Genomic DNA, 14,012 nt, shown 5'->3' with positions numbered 1-14,012 from the left:
CTCTATCCCCTACCATGCCCATGTAGCCCCCTCGATCCGGCCAAACAGAAGCTGCTTGGGCATGCGGTGGCCTGGTCTCATGCAGGGCTGCATGACCCAGCCGACGCAGCCTCGCCTGCCAGAGGTGCTCATTGATGATTGGACTGTGTCCAGATTATGATCCTAAACTGTGTCCAGGATCATAATGCACATTCACGCATGCAAAAGACAAAGACACAGGGCACACAGATACTCACGCATTCACACACCCCGCTGGTGCATTCCCAGGCTAAAGACACAAGCACGTGCGATTGTGTGTGTACGTGTGTGCGTGTACGTATGTGTGCGTGCGTGAGTGACGGAGCAGTGATTAGTGCGCTGTGCTATTAATCCGGTGACCAGGGTAGGGTTCCCGCCCACGGCCAACACCGGTGACGATTATCTGAACCGGTCCTGGGGCTCCCCTAGGTCGACTCAACCTCAAATGAGTACCTGGTGCGGTGTATAGTAAACATTGACACTGGGGGAGACAAATGCGGTCGGACGTGGTGCTGCCCACCCACCCCCTCGTGTGCCGTGCCGGCCTTCATAGGCGCTCGCTCCAAGAGTCTGTTAAGGCCACACGTATGAATCTTAACAAAAAACTTTGGCGGCGCCGGGGAGACAAAGGCGGCCGGGCGTAGGCCTTTGGCCACGCGTCGCGGCCTTTTTTCGGTCCGCCCACCCTCTTGGCGTCAGCGGCCATCGATCCTCGCCCCCACCTTTAATTGTCCCGCGGGAATTCTTCCCATCGGCACCGTAGATCTGATCATCATCATCGTCGTCGTCTCACCGCGTTAGTCCGTCTCGGTGGGCGCGGCAGCCCCGCGTAGCCTGCGGGGGGCATTTCTCTCTGCGAGCGCGGAGGGGTTTTGTTCTCGTACGCGGCGCATTGGGGGGCCCCACGCTAATCTGCTTTGTCGAGCCGGGAGAGGGACGTGGCGGGGCGGGAGAGATACGGCGACGCGTGTGAGCGTCACGACGCGCGCTGGGGGAGACAAAGGTGGCCGGGCGTGATTGCTGGCCACCCACCCGCTCGTGTGCCACAGTGCCCGGTAGCCTTCGTAGGTGCTGCTACTCGCTAACAGCACTTGCCCCAGCGGTCTGCGTGGTCACGCGCTTGGGTGAGTGAATGTGGTTGGGCGTGGTGCTGACCACCCCCCCCCCGTTCCTTGGGCGTCATCATAATCTTTATTTATCCTGGAGAAATCCGATGAGCGATGAAGCTCTTTTTCACCGATATCCAGCAGCAGATGGCATAGGCGCTTTTCCCCTAACAGCACTTGCTCCAACAGTCCGTTCAAGCCACGCCGGAGATCTCTGCCTCGTCTGTCTGTGCGAGGAGTGGTGGCGCAGCGGTTAGCACTCCAAAACCCGGCGAGCCCAGGCTCGGTTCCCGATCGCGGCCACCAACACCGGCCACGATGATCTGAACCGGTCCTGGGCCTCCCCTAGGTCGACTCAGCCTCGAATGAGTACCCGGTGCGCCGTGGAATGAACATCGCTGTTAGGGAGACAAAGGCGGCCGGGCGTGGTGTTGGCCACCCACCTCCTCGTGCGCCGTGCCGGCCTTCATTAGGCGCTGCTGCTCGCTAACAGCACTTGCCCCAACAATGTTGTGAAGGCTGTGCAGGGGATATTTGCCTTGTCTCTGTACATACACGATGAGATGGTGTTCAAGTTACATTTAAATCTGAAAATATTAAATAACATCTGACGCCACCGCAGGCTCCCTCCTCTGGATAGGTATTCGGCCTACTCTACCACACCAGCCAGACATTTTGGAAGAAGAGGTGGGAGTACCCACACTTTACCCCACCGCGCGCTTGGTTTGTGTGTTACGTGGGGTGAGTGGGTGGGGTGGTGGGGTGGGTGAGTGCGGTGGGGTGACTGGTGGGGTGGGCTGGGTGAGTGGGGTGGGTGAGTGGGGTGAGTGGTGGGGTGGGGTGGGTGAGTGGGGTGGGGGGGTGGGGTGGGGTGAGTGGGGTGGGGTGGGTGAGTGGTGGGGTGGGTGGGGTGAGTGGTGAGGTGGGTGGGTGAGTGGGGTGGGGTGGTGGGGTGGGTGAGTGGGGTGGGGTGAGTGGTGGGGTGGGGTGGGTGAGTGGGGTGGGTGAGTGGGGTGGGGTGGAATAGGTGAGTGGGGTGGGGTGTGTGGTGGGATGGGGTGGGTGAGTGGGGTGGGGTGAGTGGTGGGGTGGGTGAGTGGGGTGGGTGAGTGGGGTGGGGTGTTGGGGTGGGTGAGTGGGGAGGGTGAGTGGGGTTGGGTGAGCGGTGGGGTGGGGTGGGTGAGTGGGGTGGGGTGGGTGAGTGGGGTGGAGTGGGTGAGTGGGGTGGGTGGGTGGGTGGGGTGGGTGAGTGAGTGAGTGGGGTGAGTGGGGTGGGGTGTGTGGTGGGGTGGGTGAGTGAGTGGGGTGGGTGAGTGGAGTGGGTAAGTGGGGTGGGTGAGTGGGGTGAGTGGTGGGGTAGGGTGGGTGAGTGGGGTTGCGTGAGCGGTTGGGTGGGGTGGGTGAGTGGGGTGGGGTGGGTGAGTGAGTGGGTTGAGTGGGGTGGGTGAGTGAGTGGGATGAGTGGGGTGGGTGAGTGGTGGGGGGGGTGGGTGAGTGGGGTGGGGTGAGTGGTGGGGTGGGGTGGGTGTGTGGGGTGGGTGAGTGGGGTGGGTGGGTGGGGTGGGTGAGTGAGTGGGGTGGGTGAGTGAGTGGGTTGAGTGGGGTGGGTGAGTGAGTGGGTTGAGTGGGGTGGGTGAGTGGTGGGGTGGGGTGGGTGAGTGGGGTGGGGTGAGTGGTGGGGTGGGGTGGGTGAGTGGGGTGGGTGAGTGGGGTGGGGTGGGATGGGTGAGTGGGGTGGGGTGTGTGGTGGGGTGGGGTGGGTGAGTGGGGTGGGTGAGTGGAGTGGGTGAGTGGGGTGAGTGGTGGGGTGGGGTGGGTGAGTGGGGTGGGGTGAGTGGGGTGGGTGAGTGGGGTGGGGTGGGTGAGTGGGGTGGGTGAGTGGGGTGGGTGGGTGGGGTGGGTGAGTGAGTGTGGTGGGTGAGTGAGTGGGATGAGTGGGGTGGGTGAGTGAGTGGGGTGGGTGGGTGAGTGGGATGAGCAATGTAAGAAACCTGCTGCACCACCAGGAGACGGAATCGCACCGGTGACCTCTGGATCTCCAGTCCTGCTGACCGTTAGCACTGCAGTGTCGACAGCGAGCGTGGAGAACACGAATACATAAATAAATCAGGGTCTGAGATTGCATTGAAAATAGCGACAGCTTTATCACTGAATAGATTATATGCGCGAGTGTGACTTAGCGTGCCACTCAAAATTCAAGTTGGTTATTTTCAAGGTCACGCAGCCTGCTTTTATTCGTGCGCCGTTCAACTCAGGCCACTGCGAGTTGAGAGGCGATGCCGCGCGATATTTATCGGCCTCTCAACGGAGTCTGACAACGGATCGCGGGCAAGGCATACAGAGTTGCAGAGTAGATCGAGTGGATGAGTGGGTGGGTGGGTAGGTGAGTGGGTAGGTGAGTCATTGAGTGAGTGGGTAGGTGAGTAGGCGAGTACGGGGAGCGGTGGCGCAGCGGTTAGCGCACTGCGCTACAAACCCGGCGACCCGAGTTCGATTCCCACTCACGGCCAACACCCACTGATGATTATCTGAACCGGTCATGAGCCTCCCATAGGTCAACACAGCCTCCTGTATAAACATCGCCACTGGGAAGACAAAGGCGGCCGGGCGTTGTGCTGACCACCCACCTCCTCGTGTGCCAGAGTGCCGGCCTTCATAGGTGCTGTCTGCTAACAGCACCTGCCCCAACAGTCTGGCAAGGCTACACGGGGGATCTTTGTGTGTGTGTGTGCAGTTGCGATTTTGTGACAGATATTATTTTAACCCTAATAAGCAATATTTCCCTTAAAAAATGTAACATTTGTCCATTATGCATGAGTGTTCTCATGATTAAAACATATGGCTTTCAGATGTTATTTACACTTTCGTGCCATTAATATTTGAGCTGTACGGGTCTCCAGCCCGTGCAATATTGAATGGTGTCCTCTATTTATCCATGCCCATGTCTCTTTGCGCGCGCGCGTGTGTGTGGTTGTGTACGGTGGGGAGTGGTGGTGCAGCGGTCAGCGCTACGCTGCGGTACTAACCCGGCGACCCCGAGTTCGATTCCCGGCTCACGGCCACCAATGCCGGTGACGATTATCTGAACCGGTCTTGGGCCTCCCCTAGGTCGACTCGGCCTAAAATGAGCACCTGGTGCGGTGTGCGTAAATATTGCCACTGGGGGAGACAAAGGTGGCCTGGCGTGGTGCTGGCCATCCACCCCGCCTCGTGTGGCAGGGTGCCGGCCTTTGTAGGTGCTGCTGCTCGCTAACAGCACTTGCTCCAACAGTCTGTTACAGGCTACACGGGGGAACTTTGTCTTCATGTGTCTCCCTGGCAGGTGATCACGCTGGAAGGCTGGGTGGACATCATGTACTACGTCATGGACGTTCACTCCTTCTACAACTTCATTTACTTCATTCTGCTCATCATCGTAAGTCGCACAGCGCACTTGCGCTCACTCACCACGTGCTTACGAAAACAATTTTTTATTTCACCAGGTGTAAGGCCCTTTGTTGCGATCGAAACGTCATGATATTTTTGTTCACTGTATTTATTTATATTATAATCATTTTTTCTATCGATGTGACTTTACTGAAAGAACCTTAGAATATGAATTCCTGCAGTCCCGAAAGTTTTAAGTCAAAATGTAAATACGTGATGTTGATTCTAAATATGGAGGGAAAACCCGGAGGACCCGGAGAAAAATCGCGTGGAGAGAGAGACACGCAAACTCCAAATATACAGCAGCAGGCGTCATGGTCGGGATCGAAACCACGACCTCCTGTGTACCAGGCGAGGTAGTTAATGTCTCCGAGCCACCGTGATAATCATTAGAGAGAGAGACGCAAACTTCAAACATACAGCAGGCGTCAGGGTCGGGATCGAACCCATGACCTCCTGTATACCAGGCGAGGTAGTTAACATCTCCTAGCCACACACACACCTACAGACACACAGACACACGCACAGACGCACACACGCACAGACGCACAATCAACGCAGAGCACAACCGCGGCTCGGCCTCGCACCGCTCTGAGCTTCTCTCCTCCGGGCTGCGATTCTCTGCCTCCTCGCCGCGTTGCTGTCGACGCGTCTTGATTTAAAGGGGCGACCAAAAATATAAAAACCCGGCCTGCCCTCTTCGCCTGTCAGCCGCAATCAGCGGTGGGAGCCTCAAAGTGTTCCACCTGCGTCCCAGGGTGACCCGCCCACAACATGTGTGTGTCCGTGCGTATGTTCGTGCGTATGGCCGTGTGGCCTTGCATGTGGCCGTGTGTGTGTACAGCTGTGTGTGTGCGGCCGTGTGGCCCTGCGGTGGTAGATGGCTGTGTAGCATCACGGCCCATGGTGGTTCGGCTACCAACGTTTTTGCTGGACGTGTTCCCACCGCACCGGACCAGACCCCACCACCAACACCACCACACCCAACGTCGCTTTCGCCCCAACTTCTTATAACCTCAGTTTAACACGTAGACTTTCGCGACCAATATAATCCATAATAGAGGTTTTTGGGTTAGATCGCGTAAATATATAAATGTGTCGTTAAAACCCGCCACCACCCGACACAGCCAACTAGTAAGGGTTGTCACGTAAACAGAACGTGGCCAATTCGTCACTAGTACAGCACTAGTGTATAGTGTAATGTATAGTTGTGTAATGTATAGTGTAGTGTATAGTAGTGTAGTGTATAGTATTGTAGTGTATAGTAGTGTAGTGTATAGTGTAGTGTATAGTAGTGTATAGTGTAGTGTATAGTAGTGTATAGTAGTGTAGTGTATAGTAGTGTAGTGTATAGTAGTGTAGTGTATAGTGTAGTGTGTAGTGTAGTGTATAGTGTAGTATACTAGTATAGCACACCGGTGTGTTGGAGAGCCAAGCCACAACATTTACAATCTGAGTACGACGTTTCGCCAGTGATTACAACCAGCTTCATCAGGCGACAGCCATATTTGTGGAGAAGTCCACCTGTTTCGTTTCTTATATACAGTGAGGGAAAAAAGTATTTGATCACCTGTTGATTTTGTACGTTTGCACACTGACAAAGAAATGATCAGTCTATAATTTTAATGGTAGATTTATTTGAACAGTGAGAGACAGAATAACAAAAAAATCCAGAAAAACGCATGTAAAAAATGTTATAAATTGATTTGCATCTTAATGAGGGAAATAAGTATTTGACCCCTCTGCAAAACATGACTTAGTACTTGGTGGCAAAACCCTTGTTGGCAATCATAGAGGTCAGACGTTTCTTGTAGTTGGCCACCAGGTTTGCACACATCTCAGGAGGGATTTTGTCCCACTCCTCTTTGCAGATCTTCTCCAAGTCATTAAGGTTTCGAGGCTGACGTTTGGCAACTCGAACCTTCAGCTCCCTCCACAGATTTTCTATGGGATTAAGGTCTGGAGACTGGCTAGGCCACTCCAGGACCTTAATACGCTTCTTCTTGAGCCAGTCCTTTGTTGCCTTGGCCATGTGTTTTGGGTCATTGACATGCTGGAATACCCATCCACAACCCATTTTCAATGCCCTGGCTGAGGGAAGGAGGTTCTCACCCAAGATTTGACGGTACATGGCCCCGTCCATCGTCCCTTTTATGCGGTGAAGTTGTCTTGTCCCCTTAACAGAAAAACACCCCCAAATCATAATGTTTCCACCTCCATGTTTGACGGTGGGGATGGTGTTCTTGGGGTCATAGGCAGCATTCCTCCTCCTCCAAACACGGCGAGTTGAGTTGATGCCAAAGAGCTCCATTTTGGTCTCATCTGACCACAACACTTTCACCCAGTTGTCCTCTGAATCATTCAGATGTTCATTGGCAAACTTCAGACGTGCATGTATATGTGCTTTTTTGAGCAGGGGGGCCTTGCGGGCGCTGCAGGATTTCAGTCCATCACGGCGTAGTGTGTTACCAACTGTTTTCTTGGTGACTATGGTCCCAGCTGCCTTGAGATCATTGACAAGATCCTCCCGTGTAGTTCTGGGCTGATTCCTCACCGTTCTCATGATCATTGCAACTCCACGAGGTGATATCTTGCATGGAGCCCCAGGCCGAGGGAGATTGACAGTTCTTTTGTGTTTCTTCCATTTGCGAATAATCGCACCAACTGTTGTCACCTTCTCACCAAGCTGCTTGGCGGTGGTCTTGTAGCCCATTCCAGCCTTGTGTCTTGGCCATGGTGGAGAGTTTGGAATCTGATTGAGTGATTGCTTCTGTGAACAGGTGTCTTTTATACAGGTAACAAACTGAGATTAGGAGCACTCCATTTAAGAGTGTGCTCCTAATCTCAGCTCGTTATCTGTATAAAAGACACCTGGGAGCCAGAAATCTTTCTGATTGAGAGGGGGTCAAATACTTATTTCCCTCATTAAAATGCAAATCAATTTATACCATTTTTGACATGCGTTTTTCTGGATTTTTTTGTTGTTATTCTGTCTCTCACTGCTCAAATAAATCTACCATTAAAATTATAGACTGATCATTTCTTTGTCAGTGGGCAAACGTACAAAATCAGCAGGGGATCAAATACTTTTTTCCCTCACTGTAGAGGCGTAGATGTGTTGACCACCCTTCTGCGCTCTTGCACAATGTAATCCCCCCCCCCTACATTCCGCCGTGTGCGTGACCCCCCACAGGTCGGCTCCTTCTTCATGATCAACCTGTGCCTGGTGGTGATCGCCACGCAGTTCTCCGAGACCAAGCAGCGCGAGTGCCAGCTGATGCGCGAGCAGCGCGCCCGTTTCCTTTCCAACGACAGCACCCTCGCCAGCTTCTCGGAGCCGGGCAGCTGCTACGAGGAGCTGCTCAAGTACGTGGGCCACGTGTACCGCAAGGCGGCTCGCCAGGCCCGCCGCGCCTACCGCGAGTGGCGCCGCCGCCGGAGACGCAGGAGGAGTTTCGGCGGCGGCGGCGTCGCGAGCACCGGGAGCGTCTGCGCCGGAGGGGAGTACGGCACCGGCGCGGAGTACGCCGGAGGGTTTTGCTCGGCGGCGTGGGACCGGCGGCGGGGGAGGGCCGACGGCGGCGGCGCGGCCGGGGCCACCGCCGTGGCGTTCGGCCGGAGGCGGCAGAGGCCGGCGAAGGAGTCGGCGGAGAGGAAGAGGAGGCGGCGGCGGAAGAGGATGCGCTCGATCCACCACCTGATCCATCACCACCACCACCATCACCACCACCACTACCACCTCGGCTCCGAGCAGCAGCGGCAGAAGACGGATAAGCTCGTCGTGTTTGACAGCGGCGGCGGCGGAAACGCCAACGGGAGTTCCCGGCTACTCGGGAGCGAGTTAGGAAATTTGCGCCAAGCGTGCGGCGAATGCGGCGGCTCCAGCGGCGGCGGCAGCAGCAGCGGCGGCAGCAACGACGGTGGTGGTAGCGGTGGTGGCGGTGGCGGCGGCGGCGGTAGCGGGGGCGGTTCGGCGCGTCCCTCCAACAGCCTCATGCTGCCGGTAGGCCCGAGCCTGCAGCAGGCCTCGAGTTCGGAGTCGGTGCACAGCGTCTACCACGCGGACTGCCACCTTGACGCGCTGCCTCTCCGCCACTCGTCGGCGGCGGCCTCCCCGCGCACCGAGTCGCTCCGCTCGGTGGCGCGGATGAGCGCCGCGGCCGCCGCCGCGGCCGCCGCGGCCGTGGCTCAGGTCCAGGGAGGAGGCCCCCCCAGCGGAGAGGCGCCGGCGGCGGCGGGGGGCGCCGGGGCGTGTCATGTGGTGGCGTCGGTGTCTGACGGAGGGAAGGAGAAGAGGGTTCAGTCGGCGCCGCCGCCGATGGATCCGTACACGAAGCTCCAGCACTTTGTGGGAGCTCGCAGTGAGTGCAGCCATTGGCTCGGTCTTCCTCTCTTGTGCATACGCTTGCGTGTGTGTGTGTGCGTGTGTGTGGGTAAATTGAGCTTCCTTTGCACCGTATGTAGCCAGCCGTGCATAATAGTGTAGAGTATAGTGTATAGTAGTGTATAGTCTCGTGTATTGTGCAATGTATAGTAGTGTAGTGTGGTGTATAGTATTGTATAGTGTGGTGCATAGTAGTGTAGTGTAAAATCTAGTGAATTGTGTTGTGTATAGTAGGTTGTATGTATGTTGAATTTCTTTCGCACCGTGCGTAGCCAACCACGTTAATTGGAGGTCGTTGTGGTTGTTGTTGTCGTTGTTTACCGAGCCGCCGTATCCCACTGCTCGCTTGCGACGCGGTCGTCACGCGGTGTGCCGTAGCACCGGCAACTGCAATGCGTTGCGATTGATGTTCAATCACACCGCGTTGCAGTGGGGCCTGCGTTTGCAATTGCATTGCACTCTTTCAACACTGCATCGCGATTACAATGCCAAGTGCTGCGGTGCTGACTCCCACAATGCATTGGAATTAATTATAATGCATTGCAATGCGACGTCTAATGGATTGGCATTTTAATGCACTACATTGAAGTCGAGTGCATTGCAATTACAGTCCAATTAAATGTGCTGTAGTTTTGCTCCCACAATGCACAGCTGCGCTCCTGACATTGACTTCATAATATTTTTCTTACGCCAATGTTGTCCCGACTGATCGCGCTTGCAGCATCGTAGACCACTGCATTGTTAGAAAGCGACCCTCGGGAAACGTAAATCACACAACTGTCTCCGACCGCGTTAGGAGACGTAATTTTGCGTGACGTCGTACGGTAACATCGTCGCGTGTTGACGACGTCACCGTCGCATCATCGTACCGACGACGGGGGACGCAAGCGGCGTTGGCAAGCGCCGTGCAAGGGAGCGAGCGCCGTGCGAGCGATCGAGCATTTCGTGCCGTGCGCTGTGGCTGTGCTTCTCCTCCCCTTCCCCAGGCTCGTGCTGCGGAGGGGGGGCGCCCCCCCTCTCGGTGTCGTTTTCCGCAGGGGCGGCGCGCGGCGACGTGCTGCCCTGCAAGCTGGAGAAGTGCTCGTTGTGCGCGGAGGCCGTGTCGGCCATGCGGCGGCACGCCCAGCGGGACTACGACGACGATGACGACGATGACGATGACGACGACGACGACGACGATGACGACGACGACGATGACGATGATGACTTGTGTTCCGATTCGGAAAACGACGAGAATGAGAATTGCGAAGGATATAATTCAGATGCGGATCGAGACCGGCAAGAAGAAGAGGAGGAGGAGGAGGAGGACGAGGTGAGGGCTTTGTGGCTCCTGGCGCGCTTTACTCGATGATTGGTCGGTAGGAAGTGTTAATATAGAGAGAGGACTGCAGACCTCGGGCCATTGCTTGTGGTAGCAGGCGGTCGCTCGTGCACCCACTTTGTTCAGGATTTCTCACGCCTCCGAGTCGTTCTCTGTCGACGACGAGACACGGTGGCGGCGTAACCATGAGCGTCACAAGTTGTTTTTGTTTGAAGGAAGGGCTAAATAAAAAAGTAAATGGTTTTATTTTTGTACCAAGTGTCAGGCCACCCATTGAGCTGTTCTGTAACTCTTTTATCAGAAGCGACCATCATCATCACCATGTGGGAACTTGTTGCAACAGCCAAATGTGTGACGTTGATTCTAAATGTGGAGGAAAAAACATGAGGACCCGGATAAAAATCCACGCAACCACGGGGAGACACGCGAACTCCAAGTAGAGGTGATGTCAGGTTGAACCCACGAACTCCTGCATATGAGGCGAGGTAGTTAATCTCCTAGCCACCATGGTGAGATGTTAGCTCCACATATACAGCAGGTATCAGGGTCGGGATCGAGCCCACAATCTCCTGCACACCAGGTGAGGGAGTAATCATCTCACCCAGCCACTGTGGCGCTTCTTAAAACTGACTGACCCAACCGATGATCACGACGGCCACGAGGATGTGAATTGGTGCAGTTCACATGGTGAGTAATTATCTCTGACCGTGCAAAACCCCCGATGAGCAAACCTAGCCGACGGCGCTCACCGTCGACGGACGAACGTCCGGGCTCGCCAGTCCCCGTCCTCGGGGCCAGAGCCTCCTCCACCACCCACCAACACCGTCCTGCCGGGGGGCCGCTGGCCGACTGATCGAACTCTCGCTGTCATCGCAGGCCCATGTCACCGCACGCGGTGGCGCCGGCGTTGGCGCGGGCGAGTGCGTGTACGAGTTCACGCGTGACGTCGTGCACTCGCGCCCGCACCACGCCGGCTGGAGCTTGGGGCGCTGCGGCGATCGCTCGGCATGGGACGCGGCGGCGGCCGCGGCGGCGTCGGCGGCGGCGTCGGCGGCGGCGAGACGGCAGCGGGCGCAGCTGACGCAGCAGCAGCAGCAGAGGAAGAAGCGGAGGAGGAAGAGGAGGAGGCGAGGGAGAGGCGAGGAGGAGGATGAGGAGGAGGGCGAGGGTGGCGGTGCCTGCCGGCGCTGCCTGCGTGCCCTCGCGCACTGCCTCCGCAAGATCGTCGACAGCAAGTACTTCAACCGGGGCATCATGGTGGCCATCCTCATCAACACGCTCAGCATGGGCATCGAGTACCACGAGCAGGTAACCGCCGCCACCCTCACCCACACGGGCGTGACGCTATTGCTACTTGGATCGGCATGCCGGCGATGCTTATCGCGTCGCGCCCAACAAGATGCCAGGCATTCCTCGGCCGCCACTCAATCACGAGCCGGCTCCCCAATCGTCCGCCCCAATCGTCCCCTCCGGCCACGGGCCGCCCTGCCACCGCTGCCGCCGCTGCTGCCACCCATCGCTCACCTTTCCCTTATCGTTCCGGGTGATGGCTGAGTGCGTTGGGCTGTTTAATGGTCTGAAGCGAGTTATTCGTTTTAATTGAATAAGTGGAGAGGTGCGTGCTTGCAGTTATTTATGTTTGCGTGCAACATTCCAGCGGGCACACCACTTAAATGAAAAACACAAACCCCACTCCTTAAACGGTGCATTCCCTGGGGCAGCAGGTGACCCCACAGGCTCAGAGGTCAGAGACGCTGAGTTCCCCGCTGGTTAGGGTCCTGGTGTCTAACCGTGGCTTTTGATTGCCCGGCCGTGGTTTCAACAATTCTGAGACGCTCAGATCCCCGCTGGTTAGGGTCCTGGTGTCTAACTGTGGCTTTTGATTGCCCTGGCCACAGCAATTCTACTTTGGTTCTGGAGTGCATGAGTCGATGCGTGCACGCATACAGTAGAGACTCACAGACTCGCAAGAGAGACCCATAGACACACACAGAGACCCGTAGACTCACATAGAGACCCCTAAATTCACATAAAGACCCATAGAATCATATAAAGAGCCATAAACTCACATAGAGACCCAATCGACTCATATAGAGACCAACAGATTCACGTGGAACTAGTTGTCATGCTAAGTTCACGTCTTGCTACCTAACACGAGTACCACACTGTGTGTGCGTGCATGCGGGGAAGTCGTCAACGGCTCGCGCCATTCCACGGTAGAGGAATGTGGAATTTCCACCAGCGGCTCGGCACCGCGCAGAGCAGCAGACGAGCGGCAGCGCCTCGGCGGGGAGGACATTCACCCTCTCCCTCTCTCCCCTTGGCTTGTTGCTTTTTTTAGACGGCGGCGAATCAGAAGAGATATCGGAGCCGTCGACAGCCGTGATGTCGGGGGGGGGGGGGCGGGGGAGCGGTGACAGAAATTGATCGGGTGGACAACGGGGCGTGAATCAATATTAATGGAGTCTCCTGGAGCCTACGTGGGCTCGGGCAAATTACTCTTTTTGTTCTGTTCTGCCACGCGCTCGTTAAACAGAGGTGTGGGTTTAGCTGTTGTTGCTGATGTTGGGTGAGGTCGCGTGAATGTGTTGTTGTTAAGTGCCGCCCGCCACCACCCGACACGGCCAGTTAGTAAAGGCGTTGATGCGCGAGCAAAACGTGGCCAATTCATTGCTAGTTCAGCACTCACCGGTTATGTTGGAGAGTAAACCCACTACAGCATTTACAATTGTAGTGTAGTATATAGTGTAGTGTATAGTGTAGTGTATAGTGTAGTGTATAGTGTAGTGTGTAGTGTATAGTCAGAGGCGTAGCTAGGGGGGGGGCATGGGGGTACATATGTCCCCGGTCGCCAAGGCGGGCGCGGCAGCCTGAAACTACTGCACAAATCTACATCTCAACCTAAAAGTTCATATATCCCGCCACACACAGCCTACATGTCATGTAATTACATTTTGGTACGCGCGCCTATTAAGAACTTACATGGAAGAACGTCCCAAACAACAGACAGGCGCAGTCTTTCAGCCTTAGTCACTGGCCTGGTTTTTGGTGGCGGAAACTACGACGCGTTATGAAGAGCGTATTTTATCGACTTCAACAGGAGATGTCAACACGGTTTTTACGACTAAAAGACTTGAACACAAAATTTGGATTTCTGCTGGACGTCAAAACTCTTCTATCCGACACAGATGTCGATGCAATTCGTCGAAATTGCACAGATTTTGGAAATTTCTATGACACCGACATCAATGTCCACGAACTTTTCACAGAAATTGGAGATTGCAAAATGCTGCTCAGTAACCGGAATGAAGTTCTACCAGAAACTCCTTTGGATCTTCTTGGTTTTATTGTGTTTTATGGAGACGACATATTTCCGAATTTGCGAATTTCACTGCAAATTTTATTAACAATAGCAGTTTCAATTGCAAGCTGTGAGCGGTCGTTCAGAAAATTGAAACTTATTTTGTGGTATTTGCGTGCTGAAAGAGAAACATTGGAAAAAACAGATTTTTATTACGTGATTGACCAGTTTGCGACAGTGAAATCAAGAAAAATGTATCTTTTGTAGACTATGTCAACCAGTCTACGACAGTGACTGAGTGAGCCATGTAATATAATTTATATAAATTTTCTCCTTTAAATACAATGTTTCATTAAAATTTAAATTGTTATTCCTTATTCGATGTAAGAGTAAAATGTGATTAAACGGGGGGGAGGGGATGCCAATTTTATAGTTCGTCCCCGGGCGCAAAATATC

At 55.0% G+C, this 14,012-nt stretch overlaps 1 protein-coding gene across 1 annotated transcript in view; it reads left to right on the top strand.

Annotated features, from left to right (window-relative positions):
• Nucleotides 1-14,012, top strand: part of LOC144950589 (voltage-dependent T-type calcium channel subunit alpha-1G-like) — a 192,747-nt gene that overhangs the window by 104,648 nt on the left and 74,087 nt on the right. The window contains 4 exon segments of the mRNA XM_078880736.1: nt 4,447-4,539; nt 7,744-8,911; nt 9,921-10,246; nt 11,132-11,563. Of these exon segments, the coding sequence (XP_078736862.1) occupies nt 4,447-4,539; nt 7,744-8,911; nt 9,921-10,246; nt 11,132-11,563 (2,019 nt within the window).

The sequence above is a fragment of the Lampetra fluviatilis genome, chromosome 58 (genome assembly GCF_964198595.1).
Source record: "Lampetra fluviatilis chromosome 58, kcLamFluv1.1, whole genome shotgun sequence".
NCBI classification, from domain to species: domain Eukaryota; kingdom Metazoa; phylum Chordata; class Hyperoartia; order Petromyzontiformes; family Petromyzontidae; genus Lampetra; species Lampetra fluviatilis.
This window is presented reverse-complemented; position numbering and strand designations above follow the sequence as displayed.